The sequence below is a fragment of the Scyliorhinus torazame genome, chromosome 4, assembly GCF_047496885.1.
Source record: "Scyliorhinus torazame isolate Kashiwa2021f chromosome 4, sScyTor2.1, whole genome shotgun sequence".
Taxonomy (NCBI): domain Eukaryota; kingdom Metazoa; phylum Chordata; class Chondrichthyes; order Carcharhiniformes; family Scyliorhinidae; genus Scyliorhinus; species Scyliorhinus torazame.
The window spans coordinates 49,232,251-49,256,148 of record NC_092710.1 but is presented as its reverse complement, the minus strand read 5'-3'; the positions used below and the strand labels follow the sequence as shown (position 1 = coordinate 49,256,148).

Sequence of the window (23,898 nt, the reverse complement as noted above, 5' to 3'; positions counted from 1 at the left end):
AAACGGAGTACAACTATTCAAACCTAATGATATTCTGATCACTCTTCCCAAATGTTCTCTTACTGAAACATCCGGTATTTCATCCTCCAGAACCTGTTACAGTACAGCTTCCTTCACCATTGGAACAGAAATACACTGACCAATAAAGTTTTCTGGCTCACATCGCAGGAATTCCTCTCACTCTTTGGCTTTACACTGTTGCTATTAAGTTTATATTCAGATAATTGAAGTCCACCATGATCACTACTCTGCTGTTCATGCGTCTGCTTATAATTACTGACTTTGCTCCTCCCCACAATTTGATGACCTATTGTACCCACTGTCTAGTGTAGCAGCTCCATATTGTTCCTTAATTCTAACCTTTTAGATCTCAACATCAGCCCTCTATGCAGCTGTAAATAATTACTCAATCAATAGTGCCGCTCCTAGGTCTTGTTTTCTCTTCGACTCACTTTTATGAATATCTTGTGGCCAGAAATTTTATGTTCCTAATTCTCCCCTTCAGTTAGCTCTCTATTATTTGCAGTATCTAACAGTCCCAGCGTGTGGCAACCTTTGTATGCAGCTCACCAACAGCTTCACAACATTCCCTTTATTTATGTAAATTAACTTCAAACCCATTTTTGACAACACTGCATTTGCTCTGAACCATTATAGGATGCCAATCATTTTCCTTTCTATTTTGGGGCTATGATAGATGGAGTTAAGATAGATACCAAGCATAATTGAATTAAATGGATAAATGGGCTCAAGGGGTTGAATGTCCACCTTGTGTTCCCACAGTCCCGCATTTAAACATGGCCTGAATAATGAACTGAAACATTTGTTAATTCTAAAGCTAACCAGGGTTTCTGAGCAATCACTTCAGTACAGGAGAGTTTTTTAAATGTTATATTTAAAATTATCTTTCTTTATTTTTTTTAGAAATTTAGAATACGCAATTATTTTTTTTCCAATTAAGGGGCATTTTAGCACAGCCAATCCACCTATCTTGCACATCTTTGGGTTGTGGGGGTGAGACCCACACAGACACAGGGAGAATGTGCAAACTCTACACGGAAAGGGACCCAGGGCCAGGACCAAACCTGGATCCTTGGCGCCGTGAGGTAGCAGTGGTGACTTCAGTGCAGGAAGTTTTAAACATCCCCTTTAACTGGACATCACGGATCTTTTTCAATTAAGGCTGAATGGTATCTTTTGTGAAGTTCACAGAATTCCAGGGCTATGAAGATCAGATAATGGGTTAGGGAGAGGAAACTTTGAAAAATATAGTTTAGTAAAAGCACACCAAATGCACCGTCCTCTGTTTAGTCAAGTTAAACGGCAAAGCTCAAAAGGAACAATGGTTTTTATTCAGTTGGTTAAAAGCTCTGAATAATAGGTGTTATATTTCAAGATTTTAATGACAAAGATACTGAAATTGTTGATTTATCACCTATCCAGAAGCTGAACCGATGTGTCCAGGATTCTGGAATTCAAACACAAATCCCTTCCACAAGATAAAATAATCTTATTGCTAAATTAATAAACACTCAGTGTTGGGTGCTCTTTGGCACCATTTCAGTCTCCACCTCAGTCAGGAATTCCAGTGGTTCTCCGCCACCCACCTGGCAGGACAAGATAACACTTGTTCAGAATGTTGTTTTTCTGTGTGCCAGCGACAGATACAGTGCAGTCCTTCTCATTAGCCAATGCAATGTACATATACAGCCTTCCTGTTCCAACCAGTTTATTTGTGTGTGGGTCAAGCGCCCAACTGCTCAACAAGTGGTTGATTCGAGATTTAAACAGGATTGTGTTTGTACCAGGTGTGGACGGGTTTCCAGTTCACCCGAATGCTGTCAGATTGAAGACTTCACAGTTGTTCGGGGCAGCAGCTGGAGAAGGTGAAATAACATAAAATCTGCACATTTACAAAAAGTGTGAGAAATTATATGAATTGTAACTTGAATCCAGGCAGAATAATTGACAGATTTGGGCAAATTCAAACAACATTCATTCCTTTTGCAGTGTTCTTTGACTTTCTGATTGACAGATTCTGAGAACTTAAGTAAAACACAAACATCCAAACCTTTTTGATTCTCAGGCCTGTTCCTGGAAAATGTTTCGAAATCTCCATTTCCTCTTGTACTTCAGATAAACCTTGTGCGATGTTCAGATACTCAAATGGAGCAGAACTTGTTTAAAACGATCAGCTTTCATGAAATCAATTCAATGCTAACGTCGCAGTAAAATCTGCGTCTAAATGCGCGTCTGCTCACTGTCCGATCCCACAGGCTCCATCTCCCCCGGGTTACAATCTGTTATATATTGCTGCAGTGTTTCCCTCACTGTCTTGACCGGCTCCATCTCCCCCGGGTTACAAACTGTTTCTCTGTCACGATTATAATGGTCAACATTTAAATTATTTCTCACCGTCGAGGACGCACCAGAACATTCCAAACTGAATCCGCGCGCGCTCAGAATTCAGCCCGGCGCGTGCGCACTGGGAGCAGGCGCTCCTCTTCGACCTGAGGTGCTGGTGAAATTGTGCACACGCGCAGTGCAGGGCTGCGACTTCTCTCTGGCGCCGTCCGCCGCGCGCCCGAGCGGTTCAACGGCCGAGGCGCGCGAAGCAGAATCGGAGTGACGTGGGCCGAGAGGCTGCCGCGTGCTGCAGTGCAGAGGGATCTGGCGTCCCGAGGCGTGATTCACACCCAGTTAACACACAGGTACAGTAAGCAGTTCGGAAGGACACTGAATATTGATTTTATTTCAAGGGAGACTGTTGCATTTTTAAAAAACGAAGTCTTTCTGTCACTTTTTAAAATTCAGTCTTGATGACTCTCTGGCTGGTGCAGGATTTATTGTCCATTCCTGAGTGACCCTTGAACTGACTGGTTCGCTTGGCCATTTCAGTCAACCACATTGCTGTGGATCTGGAGTCACCTGCAGGATGACAGATTTCCTTCCCTAAAGGACATGAACTAACCAGATAGATTTTTACACAGTGGTTTGATGGTCATCATTTGATGTTTCATTCCGGTGGCTCATAAGAATACAAGGGAAACTCCATCAATAACGTTTCGAATTGCACGCCCCAGCATCAGTGGGAAGACCAAACATTTCAGTGCCTTCCTTGGGGACAGTAACACAAACACTCTGGAAAATCCCCTGCAACGTTACCTTTGATGAACCTGCTAATGAGCAAAAAGTGTCTCCCTGCCACGTCCTCTTCTCATCAGTTCAAGGGGAGGTTGACTTGAACTGATAAATGACAACTAACATTCATGCCACACAAATAGAATGTCATTCACCTGAGGAAGGAGCAGCGCTCCGAAAACTAGTGACATCGAAACAAACCTGTTGGACTTTAACCTGGTGTTGTAAAACTTCTTACTGTACACAAATAGAAGACCATCTTTAAGAAGAAAGAGTCAAAATACTTTCCCTTAACATTCAAGAACAACAACATTTCTGAGTCATTGACCATTATTATTATGGGGAGTTACCATTAAGCAGAAACTTGACCAGCTGTCTGAATACTGTAGCTGCAACCATCAGTTAAAGGCAACTTATTTATTAAACCTATTAGGATCATGATACAGTGTGAAACCCCGTACACAGCGGGTAGGATCCTGATACACTGCTGTTGTCATTTTACAGATAAATATGATCCAATCGAGTTAACGTACAACATGTTTTGTTGCAAAACATTTGCCAGTTATTCAAAAACAGTTTCAAGCTATGTTTGCTGCATTCGGTGAAAACTCATTTTTATAGTTTGTTCAGTTTCAAACAGAAATTGGTTATTTAATGTGCTGGATATGGAATTTACTGTAGCTCACATTCAACCATGAATTAGATTTATATCATAACTGGAATTATTCTTCACAAGAACAACTTGCGTGTATAGTGCCTTTAAACTGCCCCAAGTTTCTTCCCGTGAAGGTTATCAACATTTAAATGATCTGGAGAACGATTGACTCTTTGAAATCTGTGCTGTCTCGTGGAAAGAGCTGTCAGTTTTATTCCACAGTCCAACTTCCTCCACCGCCCTGTAAATAAATTCTCTTTAAGCTCCTGTGGAATTTGATTGTACCACCCTGTCAGATTGAAAAGTAAAAGAACGTGAATACTGGAAGGGAAAGAAATGCTGGAAATTCTCAGAAGGTCAGCAAAATCTGGGGAGACAAACAGAATGAAGAATTCAGACCCATGGGGTTGCATCTGAATTGAAGAAAGATAGAAATATAACAGGTTTTAAACCAGTGGAGTGAAGCAGGGAGCAGGATGTGCAAAAGCTGGACATTTGTAAGTGAGGAGGGAATAAGAGTAGGTTTAATTATACAAATTCCAAACTATCAAATTCCCACACTGCAGGAGGCCATTTGGCCCATCGAGGCTGCACAGACACTTTGAAAGAGCACCCTATCTAGGCCCACTCCCCTGCCCTATCCAGTAACTCTACCTAACCTTTGGGGACTTGGGGGTAATTTAGAATGGATTATCCATCTAAGCTGCACATCTTTGGACTGTGGGATGAAACCGGAGAGCCCGGAGGAAACCCACGCAGACACAGGAAGAAATTTGCAAACTCCACACAGACAGTTCCCCAAGGCCGGAATTGAACGCAGGTCCCTGGCGCTGTGAGGCTGCAGTGCTAACCACGGTGCCACCGTGCTGTCTCTTGTTAGAATGTTTATAGTAAATAAACAAAGGATGTGTCCAACCGTCCCAATGTAACATGAAGGAATAAAAAAATGGCAAAATCAAACCAGCAAAAAACAACATGGAAGCAGCAGAAATTGTTTATTTAATGTGCTGGATATGGACTTTACTGTAGCTCACATTCAACCATGAATTAGATTTATCTCATAACTGGAATTATTCTTCACAAGAACAACTTGCGTGTATAGTGCCGTTAAACTATCCCAAGGTTCTTCCCGTGAACGTTATCAATGGAAAATGGTGTTAAAATGTTGGCTCTGCCCCATGGAAAGAGTTATTACGACAAAAGCTTGGTCAAAGACAAAGTTTTAAATGGTCATCTTAAAGGGAAGAGGCAGTGATAGATAAGGGAATTTTAGGCCAAGTCAGCTGAAAGCTCGGATGTCGATGTTCTTGAGACTAAAATTCAAAACCTCCAGGATATCAGATGGTCAAACGGTAAACTGGACACGAATTCAGACAACCTCCATCCGATAAAATCAATTTCAATGGATGAAGCAACTTGTGCACATGGTTGGAAACTGTCCAGGTCCTTATCTGAAATCTCAAATAATCAATGTCCCAGGTGAGGTGAAGGATATGCTTCAAAGTAACTCTGAAGTTCTCTCTTTGAAGCTCGGCAGCATTGAGATCAATAAATGGCAGGAGCTTGATGCCAATTGTTCAGAATAATACAAATTGTCCATCAATCTGCCTGAAGCTTTAGGTCTCAATGTCTTCCTGCTGAGGCAGAACAGCAGCAGAGAAATACATTAAAAATAAACTAATATGTTCTTCAAGTATCTGCGGATCAAGGAGAGCCAAGTCAGTCACATAGAGGACCATGGCAGAAAAACATTAACCTGAATAGAGGTCAATCTTGGAATCGAAGGACATCTGACGATGCAATTACTGAGTCAAGAATGAAATATTGTGACCCTTGTTGAATTGAGTAAATGCCGAGCCAATTATCTTCTTGGTAGCCACCCAGTCAAATCCCCTTGGGATTTTATACTTTCCAATATAGATAATGTCTCCTTCTTCAGATTGGGCTATAGTTCCAATCTGTTCGATCTTCAGTGGGATGCAAAATAGGTGATGGCCCATTGGTGAACCTGAGTTACATTAACTCAACTGGTGTATGACCACGCCCCCTCCAACAAACACAACACACATTTCAGCATTTCAGGAAGTATCGATCTTCAATTCCTAACGTATTCGGAGTTAGCTGACCCCACCAACTTGTGCATTGATTCCCATATGGACATTGCAGAAAGGAGCTTTATTCAATCTCCAGTCATATTTCATTAAGTTAACGGTTCTCATCTGGCTTTGTGCCAAGCTCTACACATGCGGTCAATACTGACAGAGTTCACGGCTCTCGCCCACTGTAAGGCCAATTCCTCACATAGAGCAAGGAGTCACAGACTCAGCACCGTAGCAATGCTGTTCACTAATTTCATCTGTGGAAGTTGGTACAAATGCAAAGTTTTCCCTTTATAAACAAGAAATTACAGATAATTGACAGACTAGCGGGATTTCATGCAAATTCATTAAAAAGACACTGATTTGAGCCCACAGTTTAGGAACATGGTTTGCATGTCACATATTACAATAGTTCTCAGCAGTCTATTAAATCTTGGATATAATTCCACTCGCACACAGCAAACTCTAAGCAAACTTCCAATAGATCATGAATCGCCTTCATAAATCTACAAGATGCTCAGTCACTTTGGGAGTGGAACTGGCTGTCAGGTGGAGTACCAAACGGGCGACACAATTAACATCACCAATATTGTGTTGCAGCAGACCTAATTTAATCCCAGCAATATATGCCGAACAATATATGCCTGACAACAAAGTTAATCTGGGAACTTTTTACCCTGTATGTGAATGCTGTATATTGACCTGTAGGCTGACTCTGCCTTGACTCAGTGATGCTGCCGCTCATGCCTCACAATCATTATTCAAACTGGGTAGAGGGATGGCAATAAATATTTTTGAACAAGACTTCCAACAGACATATATGTACCACACACGGTACCTCAAAATTTGTGTTACAGTTCAGAAGTGTGGAAATTGAGCTCATTTTGCACTGCTGTTGAAGAGAAATGTATAACCCATGATGCTTTGTACTTGAATGCACAGCTTGTGAAACTAGATCAGAATGACAGGAATTTATGTAATCATAGAATTTACAGTGCAGAAAGAGGCCATTCGGCCCATCGAGTCTGCACCAACCCTTGGAAAGAGCACCCCACTTAAGCCCACACCGCCACCCCATCCCCGCAACACAGTAACTCCACCCAACCTTTTTGGACAATTAAGGGCAATTTAGCATGGACAATACACCTAACCTGCACACCTTTGGACTGTGGGAGGAAACCGGAGCACCCGGAGCAAACCTACGCCACACGGGGAGAACGTGCAGACTCTGTACAGACAGTGACCCAAGCTGGGAATCGAACCTGGGATCCTGGAGTTGTGAAGCAACTGTGCTAACTACTGTGCTACCGTGCTGCCTGGAATAATTTTAGCCCTGGGGTAATGGTAGATTATAATCAACCATTGGTTTCCCACCTCACCGATTATATTCATCATTGACTTTAGTGGAATAAAACTGGTCGGAAAGTTGCTTTTTAGTGTGTGTCTGGTTCCATGTTTTACCTTAAACCAACATTTTTATTCATCAAGTCATAGAATTAAGCTGCACATAATGAGGTCATTCGGCCAATTGAGACGGTACTGGCTCTTTTGAGTGCCTATTCAATTTGACCGTCTCCCCACCTCTCCCCAAGTGTTTGTCCTTCAGGTGTTTACCCAATTCTCTTGAAAGTTGAGATTGAATTTGCTTCCAACAGTCTTTCAGCCTGTTAATCCTCGGTCATAACAACTTGCTGTATAAAATATATTTTAAAAACTCCTCGTCTCATCTTTCGCTTATGTCATTTGTCCAAAACCTATGCTCTTTACACAGGGTCCCTTTGGTATATAACATAATTGTAAAGATAAAGGTCATCCATTCATTCAGTGGCGATTTCAGAAAACACGTCTTCACACCAGAGTATTGCAAATATGGGAATTGTCAACCACAAAAGCTGTTGAGACTAGGGGTCAATTGGCTATTTAAAATAGAGATTGGTACATTCTAGATTAGGTGAATTGGACATTGAATTCTCCCTCAGTGCACCCAAACAGGCGCCGGAATGTGGCGACTAGGGGCGTTTCACAGTAACTTCATTGCAGTGTTAATGTAAGCCTACTTGTGACAATAAAGATTATATAAAAAAGATAGAGATAGGCTATCACCCAGGTTAAGGAATGAACACATGTTGATGGAGCCAAGGTAGATTATTCCTTGTCAAGTTGAATGACAAAAGCAGCGGAAGGGCCCAAGTCCTCCCCTGTTTTTATATCTATGTATTCATTATTTTCTTCCTGATGCAAAACATTACTACTTTTTTGACTAAATTCTGAATTGAAATATTTACCATCAGTTTGCAGGACAGCAATCTGACACCTGCTTGCATTGAGGTCGGCATTCAGCGTGAACTAATCTTTTTTCTTTCTACAGATGCTGTCAGACCAGATTTTCCAGCATTTTCTGTTTTTGTTTCAGATTCCAGGATCCGCAGTAATTTGTTTTTATCTTCGTATTTGACAATACTCTACCTGGACAGAAATAAATTCACAGGCTATTGTGTTCCTGGTTTGCGACATCTCTTAATGAGCAGCAAAACCAGGGAGCTGTTTCAGTGAGTACAGCTGTTAGTGTTCAGTTACTAAATATAGCGATCGTGTTATGGACAGCGATCCTGTTATGGACAATGTTAGGAATTAATATGAACAACACATTCTTCTGCGGTGCTTTGCCAATAGGATGATGTGTTGCACCTAGTGCCTGTGTATTCCTCTTGCGCGATATTCAGATCCTATTGATTTACACAGAACAATGTTAACATAATACACTGGCTGCATATCCAATGAATAAATGAAACATACCGCCACATCTAATATTGCTCTCCACCAAAAGCAACATCTAAACTTGCGTTGGATATCAAATCAACATTGCCTTTAATTACACCGATTGTACAGTTAATTTTGCTGACAGTGGAACTGAATTTCGGGTGGAGCATCTCATTGGCGCCATTGTACCTCTATCAATGATTTCATGGCTTGTGGGCACTGCTGGCAAGTTAATTTGTGTTGACTTCGTTAATTCCCATTTAGATTGGCCCTTTGTTAATTCCCATTTAGATTACCTGTGTGACTTGGAGTGGAGCTTCCAGGTGGTGTTGTTCCTATGCGTTTTGCTGCTCTTGGCCTCCCAGTGGTAGCGGTCACATATTTGGAAGGTATTATCAAATAAAGCTCGGGGAGTTGCTTGGATACATCACACAATGCTGCTCTGCCACTTTGAGCCGGCGGTGGGGGTGGGGGAAATGAATTCTTGAAGTGCAGCATCGGATGCCAATCAAATGGGCTACTGTGTTCATACATGTTGGTACATCGGCACTCATCCAGACGAGTGGAGACTGTGCTATCGCACTGCTGCATGATGCTTTGTAGATCAAGGAAAGACTTTGGGGAGTCAGGACATGAATTACTCGTCACAAAATTTCCAGCCTCTGAATAGCGCTTGTAGCGATAGAACGTATAAAACTAGTCCAGCTACGTTTTCTGGTTTATGGTGACTCTCGGGATCCATATTTTGGACACTTCAGTGATGGTTAAGTTGTTGACTGTCAAGGGGGATGGTTAGATTTTATTTGGTTGGAGATGACTGGCACTTGTTTAGCATGAATGGTACTTATCAGCCCAAACCTGAATATTGTCCAGGTGCTACTGAGAATGGCACAGAGGGCTTCAGTTTCTGAGGAGTTGAGAATGGAACTGAACATAATGCAATCATCAGTGAAAATTCAGGCTCCTGATCTGTGATGGAGGGAAGGTCATTGATGATGCACCTGAACATGGTTGAGAAGGATACTACCCTAATAAATGCATGCAGCTTAGATAGTTGGACGCAAACAAGCACAACTATCATGCTTTGTGCTCGGTATCACAACAACCAATGGAGATTTTCTGTCTTTCCTCCCCCTTCCCCCCCGCACTTTGAGTGGACCAAGGTGAATATGACCCTGCTAATTTGACTACCTGAATGACAGTTCTTCCAAATTTAGCACAAATCCCTGGATGTTAGTAAGGAGGACTTGCAGATACACAGTCCATTTGGACTCTGCATGGAGCACAAGAGGACAGATCAGAGTCAACTAGATATCAGGTTCTGGAGTCACTTCTTGGTCAGACTGGGTAAGATTGGCAGCTTTTCTTCCAAATAGGACATTTGTGAATCAGATTTTTTATGACAATCAAGGATGGCTTTGAGGTCATCATTTCTGAGACTATCTTTACATTCCAGATTTATTAATTAATGTAATTTAAGTTCCACTGTATTGTGGGATTTGAATTCTTGGCCTCTGGATTACTACTCAGTGAGATTACTACCATGCCTTCATATTGTACACCCATCCATGAATGTGAGTCCGTGAATGTCGACCTATGAGGTTCTGGCAGCACTGATTAGAAGGCAGAAGTTTAAATCAGTTTGATCCCCGTCTGCTGTTTTCCTATAGCCCTTTAGATTGAGTTTCATTAGGAAAATATAACATTGCTTTTTCTTTGCAATGTTACACATGGCTTTGTCAATTTGGGCTATGAATTAGTTGTCTATTCAGTTATTTATCTCTGTCTCCGCTGATGGAGGAACAAGTTCAGTTCAGATTGACAAAAGCAGCTCAGATCACTGAGAGAATCAAGGGCTAGACTACGAATTTTTGTTTGATCACAGGCTCAAGGAAATTATTGTTGTTTAGACCCACTATCAAAGTCTGAAATGTATTTTCTAAAGTTCATTGTAAATAAAATGTGATATTAAATTGAATCTAAAAAGCAATTTATTGAAATCCAAAATAAAACTTGAAATCTTCGAAGTAGAAGTGGAGCAATAATGATTATCAAAGAGATAAAAGCAATATTAATCTAACACTTCCTGCTGGAAAATGAGAATAAGGCACATTTTACAACCGTCGGATTTTACTCCACATTATGGGAAAGAAAATGGGCAAAATATAAAACCTGTGCTCCAGTTGATCTTTTCAGGATCCTGTCCATTGATTTACCTTAACATTAGAATCATTTCCATACACATTTTGGATTTGTATCCTTCAAAAATTTCAGACAATTACATGCTTTGATACTGGGACCAGGCCCCTCCCCACCTGCACGTTCTTGGTGTGATTCAGTTGATTTTTGTTTCAAGTAGACAAAGTTTGAGATTCAAGATATTTCCTAAGAGAATAAAGCTATAAGATTCCAAAGTTTTTCAACAAACAATCTAAACTTTACTATACAAGTTCATAAAGATACAACAATTTACAACATCTATCTTGAACTCCAATATTCAGGGTTAACATGAGGCAAATATGAATTAACAGGCAAACTGTGGTCTAACACCCACATTATGCATTTAATAGCAGACGTGACCAAAACCAATCCCATGAATTTCTAAGCAAACAATCCAGACGTTCCAGTAAACACAGTCACTAATCTCACTAAAACTCTGTCGCTCTCAAGAATGATTCCAGTCTCCAGCTTTGAAGATCAAATTTGGAATTCTCTCTGAATCGGGTTGCCTCAATAGCTACTCAGCTCGTAGGGTTTTATTTTCTCCTCTGGAGACTCTGATCTCCTGGATTCCCAAACCTGCATTCCAGCACCAATTCACAGGCATGACTTTAGCACCCTAGCTGAACTGATCAGAACAGTATCGCTTCAAACTCTGCTCTGCAGCACAGAGTCACCAACCTTCTGCTACTTTCTTCAATCTCCTGGGCTTCTACCTTGAACGGCAGGGTAGCACAGTGGTTAGCACTCTTGCTTGTAGAACCAGGGTCCCACGTTCGATTTCCAGCTTGGGTCACTGTCTGTGCAGAGTCGACACATTCTCCCGTGTCTGTGGGTTTCCTCCGGGTGCTCTGGTTTCCTCCCACAAGTTCCGAAATACGTGCTAAGTGAATTGGACAAGCTGAATTGTGATGACTAGGGGAGCTTCACAGCAACTTCATTGCAATGTATGTAAGTCTTGTGATAATTATAAAGATTATGATTATCAGAACCATCACTTCTTATCGTTTGCCAACCGCTGTCCTTTTTCTGCTCGGAGCCTCTCTCTCTTCCTCTCTTTCTTCTGAACTTGGACTTCTTCCTGTCCTCTTTCCCCACCCAATGTCTGGCACTCATGTCAATTATGGCATGCTGCTGGGGACAATGATTATGATTTTCACATCATATTTAAATTTTTATACAAGCAGACTGGGCCTGACCCCCAGCCCAAAGAAATATAAAATGACAGATTGTGCGTGCACCATGCACTCCCGACCCACACGGCACAACAACTCTCCATGTGAGGACTGGATAAGGACTGGATTTCCCAGCCCCTCCGTGCTATGTTTGGATCTTGTAACAATGTCTTCTATGATGAACATGCAGAAACATTCCCTTGTCCATTACTTCAGACACCTCTTGAAAAGAAAATCAAACCGGATAGTCAGGCACCGCCGATTCTTTACAAATCGATGCTGGTTCTATCTGATCAGCTGAAAAATTTCAAGCTGCTTCCTGACCAAATCCCAAATTTTGGAATCTAGTCATTCAGATTAAAAGATGTTTAGGCTAACTGACTGATTTCCGATCAGAAACTGATCAGATTTCCCCCCCCCCCCCTCACCTTTCTCAAATGGCAATGCTTTGGTAACCGGGCTCACTTTTACTTGGAGGAACTGCTTTTAATGTAGGGCGGCACGGTGGCACAGTTAACACTGTTGCACAGAGCCAGGGACCCAGGTTCGATTCCCGGCTTGATCACTGTGCGGAGTCTGCATGTTCTCCACGTGTCTGCGTTGGTTTTCTACGGGTGCTGGTTTCCTCCACAAGTCCCGAAACACGTGCCGTTAGGTGATTTGGACATTCGGAATTCTCCCTCAGTGTACCCAAACAGGCGCCAGAGTGTGGCGACCAGGGGATTTTCACAGTAACTACATTGCTGTGTTAATGTAAGTCTACTTGTGGCACGAATAAAAATTATTATGATTATAATCCACAGTTTTATCTGGGAAGGCACTGCTGAGAGGTCTTCTGACTAAAATCACTCACAAACTATTTTCCAATTTTAAGTGGGTAAGAAGCCCTGCATTTTACATGTTTAAGATAAAGTTCAACTTTGCACAAGAACAATTCTGAGTTCCCTTCCCAGGAGGCAATAATAGAGGTTCAGTGTCACAAAGTCATGAACATTTCCAAGTGTAGGTCATTATACAAAGCCACACGAACTACAGGTAAGAACAAGGCCAGTCACTGGTCCCTCTGCAATTTCAATCGCAAGATTTGCATTCTCCACTGGTTTTGTTTTAAAAATTGTGTCCGCAGTATCTACTTAATGTTTAATTTCCACAGTGACACCAGACATGTCCCCATGTTGGTGTCAGAAAGAGGGATAATTTAGAGTCAGTAAACACTGCAAAAGCTCATAAACAGCAGAATGTCCACTGACACTTTCCCCACTTCTCCTTTCGGTGTGTCATCCATCCTGGTGCACCAACCTCTAGAACTTTGTCTCTGGAGTCTCTCTGAGTGACTCCAGAGACTTAACTGTGGGCCCCATTGGATGGTTGGATCTATCAACTTGTAAAGACCTTGTCCCCATCTTGAACACCACTGCTTCCCTTGACAGAAGGGCCACTAGGCACAGATATGGAGTAACAACCCAGGAATAAAGAGTGCAATTATCAGTGTCCCACTGCAGTCCAGACTGAGTTCCACCTTGGGTCCTTCCTGTCTGTACATTTCCCCAGTGCCCCATTGGGGATCATTCAGCCGCGGATCTCCTGCAGAAGCAGCGCTGTGGGGCCGGGAGGCGGAGTCTGGTGACCCTGTTGCTGGGCCCCTGATGTCACAATGGGAGATGACCCTCACTCAGCTCCAACTGGAAACAGATTTCAACCTGGAGCCCGGCCGGTTAAAGGGGAAAGACAGGGAATCAGAGAAAAATGTCCAGAGAATGAGAGCGGGGATGTTTATAAATTAAAATATTCACATTATCACACTCAGTCTGGATCTGGATTCCCGCAGTGCCTTCAGGTGCCTCTTTGTGGTTGGACTGAACAGATTCTCCAGAAGCCTGAAACAGATTAAAGATTTAATAGGAATGAAATAGAGTGACCATAAGTGTAAATAACAGGAATGACAAATATTAACCATAAACATTACTTGATCCATTTTATGTTTTATGTATTACATTAATACAAACACTTACAAGATCCGCTCCAGACTCTTGCAGGTCAGTGTGAGGTGGTGAAGAGCAAGAGCACATTGGTCTGTGAATGAGTTTGATCCCAGGTTCAGATCTTTCAGTGACCGGTTTTTACTGAGAGCAGAGGCAAGATCCTCGACACAAGAATCTGTGAGACCTGCATTCCATAGGCTGGGGGTCAGAGAGAGAAATAACAGCAATCAGGGTATATACACAGAGTTTATTACTAACATGACTGATACTATTAATAACATTACAATGCAGATATTCAGTTATTATGAACACAATATCGCACAGTCTTGTATTTACCTCAGTTTCTGTATTTTACAATCTGGATTCCTCAGAGCCATAGACAGTAGTATCACTCCTGAATCTCCCAGATTACTAACACTCAGGTCCAGATCTGTCAGTGACTGGTTTGTACGGAGAGCATCGACAAGACTTTCAGCACAAGAATTTGTGAGAGCGACAGCTCCCAGTCTGGGGATTGGAGAGAGAAATAACAGGAATTATAATAATAGTCTTTATTGGCATCACAAGTAGGCTTACATTAACACTGCAATGAAGTTATTGTGAAAAGCCACATTCCGGCGCCTGTTCGAGTACACCGAGGGAGAACTCAATGTCCAAATTACCTAACATTCGAGTAAATGAAATGAAAATGAAATGAAAATTGCTTATTGTCACAAGTAGGCTTCAAATGAAGTTACTGTGAAAAGCCCCTAGTCGCCACATTCTGGCGCCTATTCGGGGAGGCTGTTACGGGAATTGAACGGTGCTGCTGGCCTGCCTTGGTCTGCTTTCAAAGCCAGCGATTTAGCCCTGTGCTAAACAGCCCCTGCCCTAGTGATCATCCACAACATGATTACTGAAACTATGAATAATGCAGTGTTTATTGATAACACTATTATTGACACAATGGTAGTATTACGATCCAGGACCAGACCCCAACAGTTGCTCAGATACCAGACAGAGACCCCAATATTTTTAGACTGTGAGGAAAGGATACTTTGTTTCAGGACTGATTCCATGCACAGATAGGGATACCATCTATATTTTAAAAATAAATTTAGAGGACCCAATTTTTTCCCAATTAAGGGTCAATTTAGCGTGGCCAATTTGCCTACCCTGCACATCTTTTTGGGTTGTGGGGGGTGACACCCACGCAGATACGTTGAGAATGTCCAAGCTCCACACGGATTGTGACCCGAGGCTGGGATCAAACCCAGGTCCTCGGCGTCATGAGGCAGCGGTGCTAACCACTGCGCCGCCGTTATTAATAATCCTAACACAGTGTTAATAACTTCAACATTATAAATACAAATATCTTTCGATTAATAGTTAAACAATACTTATCAATACAATTGAGTATACGGGCGCGATTCTCCAGAAAAATCTCTAAGTGTGCTGAGGAGTGGGAATTGTCACGGGTTTCCCGGCGCTCAGCCCAGCGAGGCCGGCAACACTGTTCAACGTTAATTAGTCCACTTAATGAGGCTTCACGGGTTTCTCGACCCGAATGCCGGTTTGCCTACTGATTCACCGGGACCGCGCCCGCTAGCCCACCACTAACGAGGTCACGCAGCACTAAAGCTGCACTTGCTCAGCCAACCCCAGCCAGCTAACAACAATGGCCCCAAGGAAACCAGCCCCAAGATTCGGGGATGCTGACCTGGGGATGTTCCTGGATGCGGTGGAGGCCAGGAAGGATGTCCTGTTCCCCAGAGGGTGAGCCACAAGGCAGCGGCAGCAGTCACTTGGGCAGTGTGATGAGAAGGACTGGCCTCCAGTGTGAGAAGAAGGTCAATGACCTACACTGGGCAGCATGAGTGAGTAGACACCGATGCCCCACCCACCCCCCCAAAGGAGCATTCCTCCAGACGACCCCGAACCCTCCCTCGATCCCCCCCTCCCCCTCCCGCACTCACCCCTCACACATCTTCAACCCTCCCTCCATCCCAAACCTCCCTTCATGCTCCCCCCCGCCCCCAACTGTAAAGCATGCATGTGGCTAATGATGCCCTCTCGGTGTCTCCTCAGGACAAGCTCTCCCATAATCAGCGGGTCCAGACTGGAGGCGGAGTACTGGACTTGAGAATCCTCACCTCCTTCAAGGAGCGGGCCCTGGAGGTGACTGATGTGGCCAAGGACAGGGCGGTCACCAATGTGGAGGCTAGTGGACGCAGCAAAGGTGAGGAACCACCGGACTCCACCCAAGGACCTGTCGAACATGAGTAGTGATTGCCTTACTGACCGACCCATCCCTCACACTGACCACATGTCCATTTTCCGGCAAGTCCAGCAGCCGACAGTACGGCACTCTCTCCTGATCTCCAGGAGAACACCTCGGTCAGTCAGTACGGCACTCTCTCCTGATCTCCAGGAGAACACCTTGGAAGAGAGCTCCGAGGATGCAACTGTTGTAGTCGCGGCACAGCTGTCATCCCCACCCTCCGCCAGCGCAGATACACACACCTCGGTGGGAAATTTTAGTAGACAGGCTTCTGGGGCACAATCTGGTGAGCACCACACTGCTGATGATGCACATCTGGTGGAGGCAGGAACCCCCAGGCGAGACAGCAGTTGGTGGTCTGCTGGACCCAGCTGGGTCCCAGCTTGATGCTGAGCCTCTGGAACAAGGTTACCCAGAGCTGATGGCGATGATAGGGAACGGCCAGGACATTCAGAGGAAGATGTCAATGTCACTCCAGCAGATCCATAGATGATTGGAGGAGCTCCAGAGGCTACGGGTGCAGGAAATGGTGCCGGCAATGAGTGACACCGAGACCAACACTGCTGGGTGGCGACTGCAGTGGAGAGCCTGGTGCGTGACGACGGCACCATGAATGAAGGTGTCCAAGGGGTTGCGCAGTCAGTGACGGCCATGGCTGAGGGTCTCGGCAGTATGTCTGCCTCGCTGGGGGATGTCACCCAGTACCAGGGATGGTGCAGGACGGAGGGTTTCAGATTTCTGGATAATTGGGGCTCATTCTGGAGTCGGTGGGACCTCTACAAATGGAATGGTCTACACCTGGACCAGAGGGGTACCAATATCCTGGGGGGGAAATTTGCTAATGCTCTTCGGGAGGGTTTAAGCGAGTTCAGCAGGGGCTTGGGAACCTGAATTGTAGCTCCAGTATACAGGAGGTGGAGAGTAGTGAGGTCATGAGTAAGGTTTTAAAGTTGCAGGAGTGTACCGGCAGGCAGGAAGGTGGTTCAAAGTGTGTCTTCTTCAATGCCAGGAGCATCCGGAATAAGGTGGGTGAACTTGCGGCATGGATTGGTACCTGGGACTTCGATGTTGTGGCCATTTCGGAGACATGGATAGAGCAGGGACAGGAATGGCTGTTGCAGGTGCCGGGGTTTAGATATTTCAGTAAGCTCAGGGAAGGTGGTAAAAGAGGGGGAGTGGTGGCATTGTTAGTCAAGGACAGTATTACGGTGGCAGAAAGGACGTTTGATGACGACTCGTCGATTGAGGTAGTATGGGCTGAGGTTAGAAACAGGAAAGGAGAGGTCACCCTGTTAGCGGTTTTCTATAGGCCTCCAAAAAGTTCGAGAGATGTAGAGGAAAGGATTGCAAAGATGATTCTGGATAGGAGCGAAAGCAACAGGGTAGTTGTTATGGGGGACTTTAACTTTCCAAATATTGACTGGAAACGCTATAGTTCGAGTACTTTAGATGGGTCTGTTTTTTGTCCAATGTGTGCAGGAGTGTTTCCTGACACAGTATGTAGATAGGCCAACGAGAGGCAAGGCCGTATTGGATTTGGTACTGGGTAATGAACCAGGACAGGTGTTAGATTTGGAGGTCGGTGAGCACTTTGGTGATAGTGACCACAATTCGATTACGTTTGCTTTAGTGATGGAAAGGGATAGGTATATACCGCAGGGCAAGAGTTATATCTGGGGGAAAGGCAATTATGATGCGATGAGGCAAGACTTAGGATGCATCGGATGGAGAGGAAAACTGCAGGGGATGGGCACAATGGAAATGTGGAGCTTGTTCAAGGAACAGCTACTGCGTGTCCGTGATAAGTATGTGCCTGTCAGGCAGGGAGGAAGTGGTTGAGCAAGGGAACCGTGGTTTACTAAGGCAGTTGAAACACTTGTCAAGAGGAAAAGGAGGCTTATGTAAAGATGAGACATGAAGGTTCAGTAAGGGCGCTCGAGGGTTACAAGTTAGCTCGGAAGGACCTAAAGAGAGAGCTAAGAAGAGCCAGGAGGGGACATGAGAAGTCTTTGGCAGGTCGGATCAAGGATAACCCTAAAGCTTTCTATCGATATGTCAGGAATAAAAGAATGACTAGGGTAAGAGTAGGGCCAGTCAAGGACAGTAGTGGGAAGTTGTGCTTGGAGTCCGAGGAGAGAGGAGAGGTGCGAAATTAATATTTTTCATCAGTATTCACACAGGAAAAAGACAATGTTGTCGAGGAGAATACTGAGATTCAGGCTACTAGACTAGAAGGACTTGAGGTTCATAAGGAGGAGGTGTTAAAAATTCTGGAAAGGGTGAAAATAGATAAGTCTCCTGGGCCGGATGGGATTTATCCTAGGATTCTCTGGGAAGCTAGGGAGGAGATTGCGATGCCTTTGGCTTTGATCTTTAAGTCATCTTTGTCAACAGGAATAGTGCCAGAAGACAGGAGGATAGCAAATGTTGTCCCCTTGTTCAAGAAGGGGAGTAGAGACAACCCCGGTAACTATAGGCCAGTGAGCCTTGCTTCTGTTGTGGGCAAAGTCTTGGAAAGGTTTATAAGAGATAGGGTGTATAATCATCTGGAAAGGAATAATCTGATTAGACATAGTCAACACGGTTTCGTGAAGGGTAGATCGTGCCTCACAAACCTTATTGAGTTCTTTGAGAAGGTGACCAAACAGGCGGATGAGGGTAAAGCAGTTGATGTGGTGTATATGGTTTTCAGTAAAGCGTTTGATAAGGTTCCCCATGGTAGGCTACTGCAGAAAATACGGAAGCATGGGATTCAGGGAGATTTAGCAGTTTGGATCAGAAATTGGCTAGCTGGAAGAAGACAAAGGGTGGTGGTTGATGGGAAGTGTTCAGACTGGAGTTCAGTTACTAGTGGTGTACAAGGATCTGTTTTGGGGCCACTGCTGTTTGTCATTTTTATAAATGACCTGGAGGAGGGCGTAGAAGGATGGGTGAGTAAATTTGCAGATGACACTAAAGTCGGTGGAGTTGTGGACAGTGCGGAAGGATGTTACAAGTTACAGAGGGACATAGATAAGCTGCAGCGCTGGGCTGAGAGGTAGCAAATGGAGTTTAATGCAGAAAAGTGTGAGGTGATTCATTTTGGAAGGAATAACAGGAAGACAGAGTACTGGGCTAATGGTAAGATTCTTGGCAGTGTGGATGAGCAGAGAGATCTCGGTGTCCATGTACATAGATCCCTGAAAGTTGCCACTCAAGTTGAGAGGGTTGTTAAGAAGGCGTTTGGTGTGTTAGCTTTTATTGGTAGGGGGATTGAGTTTTGGAGCCATGAGGTCATGTTGCAGCTGTACAAAACTCTGGTGCGGCCGCATTTGGAGTATTGCGTGCAATTCTGGTCGCCGCATTATAGGAATGATGTGGAAGCATTGGAAAGGGTGCAGAGGAGATTTACCAGAATGTTGCCTGGTATGGAGGGAAGATCTTATGAGGAAAGGCTGAGGGACTTGAGGCTGTTTTCGTTAGAGAGAAGAAGGTTAAAAGGTGACTTAATTGAGGCATACAAGATGATCAGAGGATTGGATAGGGTGGACAGTGAGAGCCTTTTTCCTCGGATGGTGATGTCTAGCACGAGGGGACATAGCTTTAAATTGAGGGGAGATAGAGAAAAGACAGATGTCAGAGATAGGTTCTTTACTCAGAGAGTAGTAAGGGTGTGGAATGCCCTGCCTGCAACAGTAGTGGACTCGCCAACACTAAGGGTATTCAAATGGTCATTGGATAGACATATGGACGATAAAGGATTAGTGTAGATGAGCTTTAGAGTGGTTTCACAGGTCGGCGCAACATCGAGGGCCGAAGGGCCTGTACTGTGCTGTAATGTTCTATGTTCTATGTTCTACCAGGCTGACCTTGATGAGGTTCTGCCAGACATGTCTCGCTCTCACATGGGAATGACCGAGGAGTTTGTCCAAGTCTTAGGTGGGCATTACCGAGGCACTGCAGAGCATGGTCCAATCACTGAGGAACATCGCCAGAGGGCGTCGACACAATGGTGCGGGCCATGGGGATCCGCCAACCCTGGCGGAGACAGATTGTGCAGGAGCAGCTAGGGCTCAAACCAGCTTCCCGTCAGTCCAAAGGTGAACAGCAGGGCCATACGGGCATCGACCGGGAGGAGGGGGCACTGAGTACGAACCCAGACCCATCCCATGGGGCGACGGCGGTGGCCACCACCTCTCCCAAGTTACACCTGACTGATGAGGCCGCGTCTCGACATGGCGACACGGCTGTGCATGTGCTCTTGACAAGTGAGGCGGGGCCCTCCGACACCAGAGGGCGCCTGCCAGGGGCATCGAAGGCCAGAGGATGTGGTAAGCAGCTGGCTGCCTCCACCTCAGATGTGCATCTTGGGGAGACACCTAGACATAGTAGTAGAGCTAGGAGGGTCAAGCACAACGAGGATCACTGAGGGCACCGGGGGAGAGGGGATGGAGCAGGTAGGGTGCGTGGGGGGGTGGGGGGGTCAGGGGCCTGCACCATCGGGAGAGTGGGGACCTATATAGAGCAATAAACATCCTTGTGCACAACCAGTAGCATGCCTCTGTCACTTTCTTCCGCAATGCATCACCCTGTGCAGGTGATAGGTGTGAGCGAGCACTCAGCAGACAGGCAGGGGTTAGACTATGGCACAGATTAAGGAGCACCAGTGCCCAGCCTCTATGGGTTATCATCACCCCCTGCCCTCGCCAGTGATCCACGGACAGAGCTGACACAGTCCCAGCACCCTGGAGTGATGTGACACACACCCTGGGAGGGTGGAAAATGGGGTGTTGAGTGGTACGGATGCGTCGATGGACCAGGCCACGTACTAAGTGAATCGGGCGGGTATGAGGGCCTCCCTAGCCCTCTGGGTTTGCCAGACCCTCACCGCTGCCGCTTATCCTGCAGCTTCCAGCTGGGCCTCAGGTTCCTCCCCCGCCTCGTCCACCAGACCGTGCTGGTCCAGCACCTCCTTATCATCCGCGTCCTCCTCCTCCGAGGTGGCCACAGGTTCTTCGTCACCAACCTCCAGTGCGTTGCCCCACTGCTGTGCCAGGTTGTGGAGGACACAGCAGACCACAACAAAGCAGGCGACCCACCGGGCGGTGTACTGGAGGGCACCTCCAGAGCGGTCGTGACATCGGAACTGCATCTTGAGGAGTCTGATGCACCGCTCAATGACAGCCTGGGTGGCTGCATGGGCCTCATTGCGCTGGGTCTCCGCTTCGGTTTCCGGCCTCCGTATTGGCATCATGAGCCAGGTCCTCAGCAATTATCCCTTATCCCCTAAGAGCCAACCGGCCATCCCGGGGTGCTCCTCGAAAAGGGCAGGGATGACCGACCGCCCCATGGTGTAGCTGTCGTCCACACTCCCTGGGAAGCAGGCACACATGTGCATTATCTTCATCTGGTGGTCACAGATGAGTTGTATGTTGAGGGAGTGGATCCCCTTTTGGTTAATGTAGGGAACCCTCAGATGGCCCGGTGGGCACAGAACAGCATGCGTGGCATCTATGACTCCCTGGTCCTGGGGCATCCCGGCGATGGTGGAGAAACCTGCTTCCCTGGCATCCTGTTGGGCCTGATCCATGTCAAAGTGGATGTTGACTTCCGCCTGGGCATATAGGGCATTCGTAGCCTGCCAGCTGCACCTGTGGGCTGTGGGCTGTGGCCTGTGAGATACCACACAGGTCCCCACTCGAGCCCTGGAATGATCCCGTGGCATAAAGGTTCAGGGCTGCAGTGACCTTGACGGCCACCGGGAGCAGGTGTCTTCCTCCTCCACATGGTGCCAAATCCATGAGGACATGGCACAGGTGTCACAACCTCTCCTTGTTGAGGCGGAGCCTCCTGCAACACATGCTGTCTGTCATTTGTTCCAACGACCAGGGATGCCTGTACACCCTGGACCGTCGCTGGACTCCTCCTCTGGGTTCCTCCCTACCCTGATGGGCGGCCGGGACCTCAGGGTGTGGGGCGGGGTCCGGCACATGGGCCGCTGCCTCGAGCATCTGCAGACACTGCTGCCGCCGCCTTCTCCGGCGTCTGGCTACATCATGTAGCACCAGCACCACTCGGGCAACCTCTCCGTCCATCATCCCGATCATAACATTGAATATCTGTAAGGCACTGGGAGAGGGTGTTAGAACGACAGACAGCAGTGGTTCCCACCCCGGGACCCTCCATTCCCCCACTGATCCTCACCACCCCCTATGCAGAATGTCCTGCCCACATACTCCAGGCCACAGCAGGGCTCCCTCACTGGACCCCAGACCCTGTACCCCGGACACACGCTCACAACATCAACCGAACCAGACGCTGCCCCCCTCCTCGTGGCACTCACCCACCCTCCGGCCGTGGACATGTCCCCCAGAGCTGTGTCCCATCCCGTGGGTGTTCGGATGTTGGCTGCTGTGTCCGTGGTGTTGCCTCCCGCAGTGTTCCGGCACACTGCACAGGCATTGCGGTCTGAATGGGATGCTAGGCAATGACTCCCACATGCTATATGGCCAGCCCCCCCCCCAAGGAAATACACTTGGGTGGTGTGAAGATCTCACTTAACCACGATTGCCATTTCCCTAGAGGCTATCGCTTTCGGTCGTGTAGCCAGAGGCCTCGGCAGTCGGTGGAGGTTATGGGTGGTCCTGGGGCATATAGGTAGGGACAAGGGTTGTCCCCGGAACGGGTCCACACAATCCAGGGGTTGGCATGGTGGTGCAGTGAGCGGTTGCCCCCCCCCCCCCAGCGCCCCCCCACCCTCCCATGGCGGCTCATCCCTGTGGAGGATCCCGAGCCGAGGGTCCCCCATCCCCCACCGAGCACTGGGGCAACAAGCCCAGCACCCCAGGGCTCTTTGCCTGTGAGCAACGATGGCTACTCACCTCCTCAGCTCCTCACAGAAGTCCTTCCGCTAGGTTCACGTTTTTCAAAAGGAGTACTAATCGGCTCCAGCATGACCACTTGCTGGGGAGGCCACTGAAGGATGGGAGGCCTTTGGATGAGGGGTGGCTCTGGTTAAGTGTATGGAAATGGGGCTTAAGTGGTGATAATTGGTTTGTCACCAAGGCGAGATTCCAATTTCCCCGAGGAGAGCGGGCTGGTTGCATCGCAATCTGTTTGCCGCCTGGCGCGGTTCCTGTTTTTGGCCTCTCCTGCTATTTACCGCCCTTGTTTCGCTTGTGAGCGAGTGTAACAACGCTGGAAGATCGCCCCCTCTCACCCTTTACTGCTTTCTTCATTTCCACTAAAACAATACCCATCTCAAGCCAAAATCGATTTTAACTATAGTTAGCAGACTCAGGAATACTTGCTGTAAGGTGAGGTCTTAGATAATTCACTTTTAGACAGAGAGATCTTTTGAGACTGCTTGAAAGAAAGAGACCTGACACCCTGTCAGAATAATTCAGAATCTCTGGATGTTTCCTTCATTAACCTTCTCTCCTCACCGTCCAGCCAAAAACTAACTCTGAAAACCTCAACACTGACTGCTTCAACCCTTGGCTCCTCCCATTAACTACATCATTTTACGAGACTGAACACAATGTCTCTAATCATCTCCTCCCCATGGAACACTCTTAATATAAACAAAAGTCCATTACCCCAAACTGTTACAATGCTTCAATTGCAC

General features: G+C 46.1%; 1 protein-coding gene and 1 long non-coding RNA gene across 2 annotated transcripts in view; both read right to left on the bottom strand.

Annotated features, from left to right (window-relative positions):
• Window positions 1-1,330: 1,330 nt before the first annotated feature.
• Window positions 1,331-2,522, bottom strand: LOC140410203 (uncharacterized). The gene is made up of 2 exons (XR_011940556.1): window positions 2,072-2,522; window positions 1,331-1,877 (listed from the first exon to the last, which is right to left on the bottom strand). It is a non-coding gene; the product is annotated as an uncharacterized lncRNA (long non-coding RNA).
• Window positions 2,523-10,681: 8,159 nt separating this feature from the next.
• The window catches only part of LOC140410958 (NACHT, LRR and PYD domains-containing protein 3-like), a 28,961-nt gene continuing 15,744 nt past the window's right edge, over window positions 10,682-23,898 (bottom strand). The window contains exons 4-6 of the mRNA XM_072499815.1: window positions 14,369-14,539; window positions 14,063-14,230; window positions 10,682-13,927 (exon numbers count right to left, since the gene is read on the bottom strand). Coding sequence (XP_072355916.1) covers window positions 13,840-13,927; window positions 14,063-14,230; window positions 14,369-14,539 — 427 coding nt within the window. The 3' untranslated portion in view covers window positions 10,682-13,839. The remainder of the gene's footprint in view (window positions 13,928-14,062; window positions 14,231-14,368; window positions 14,540-23,898) is intronic.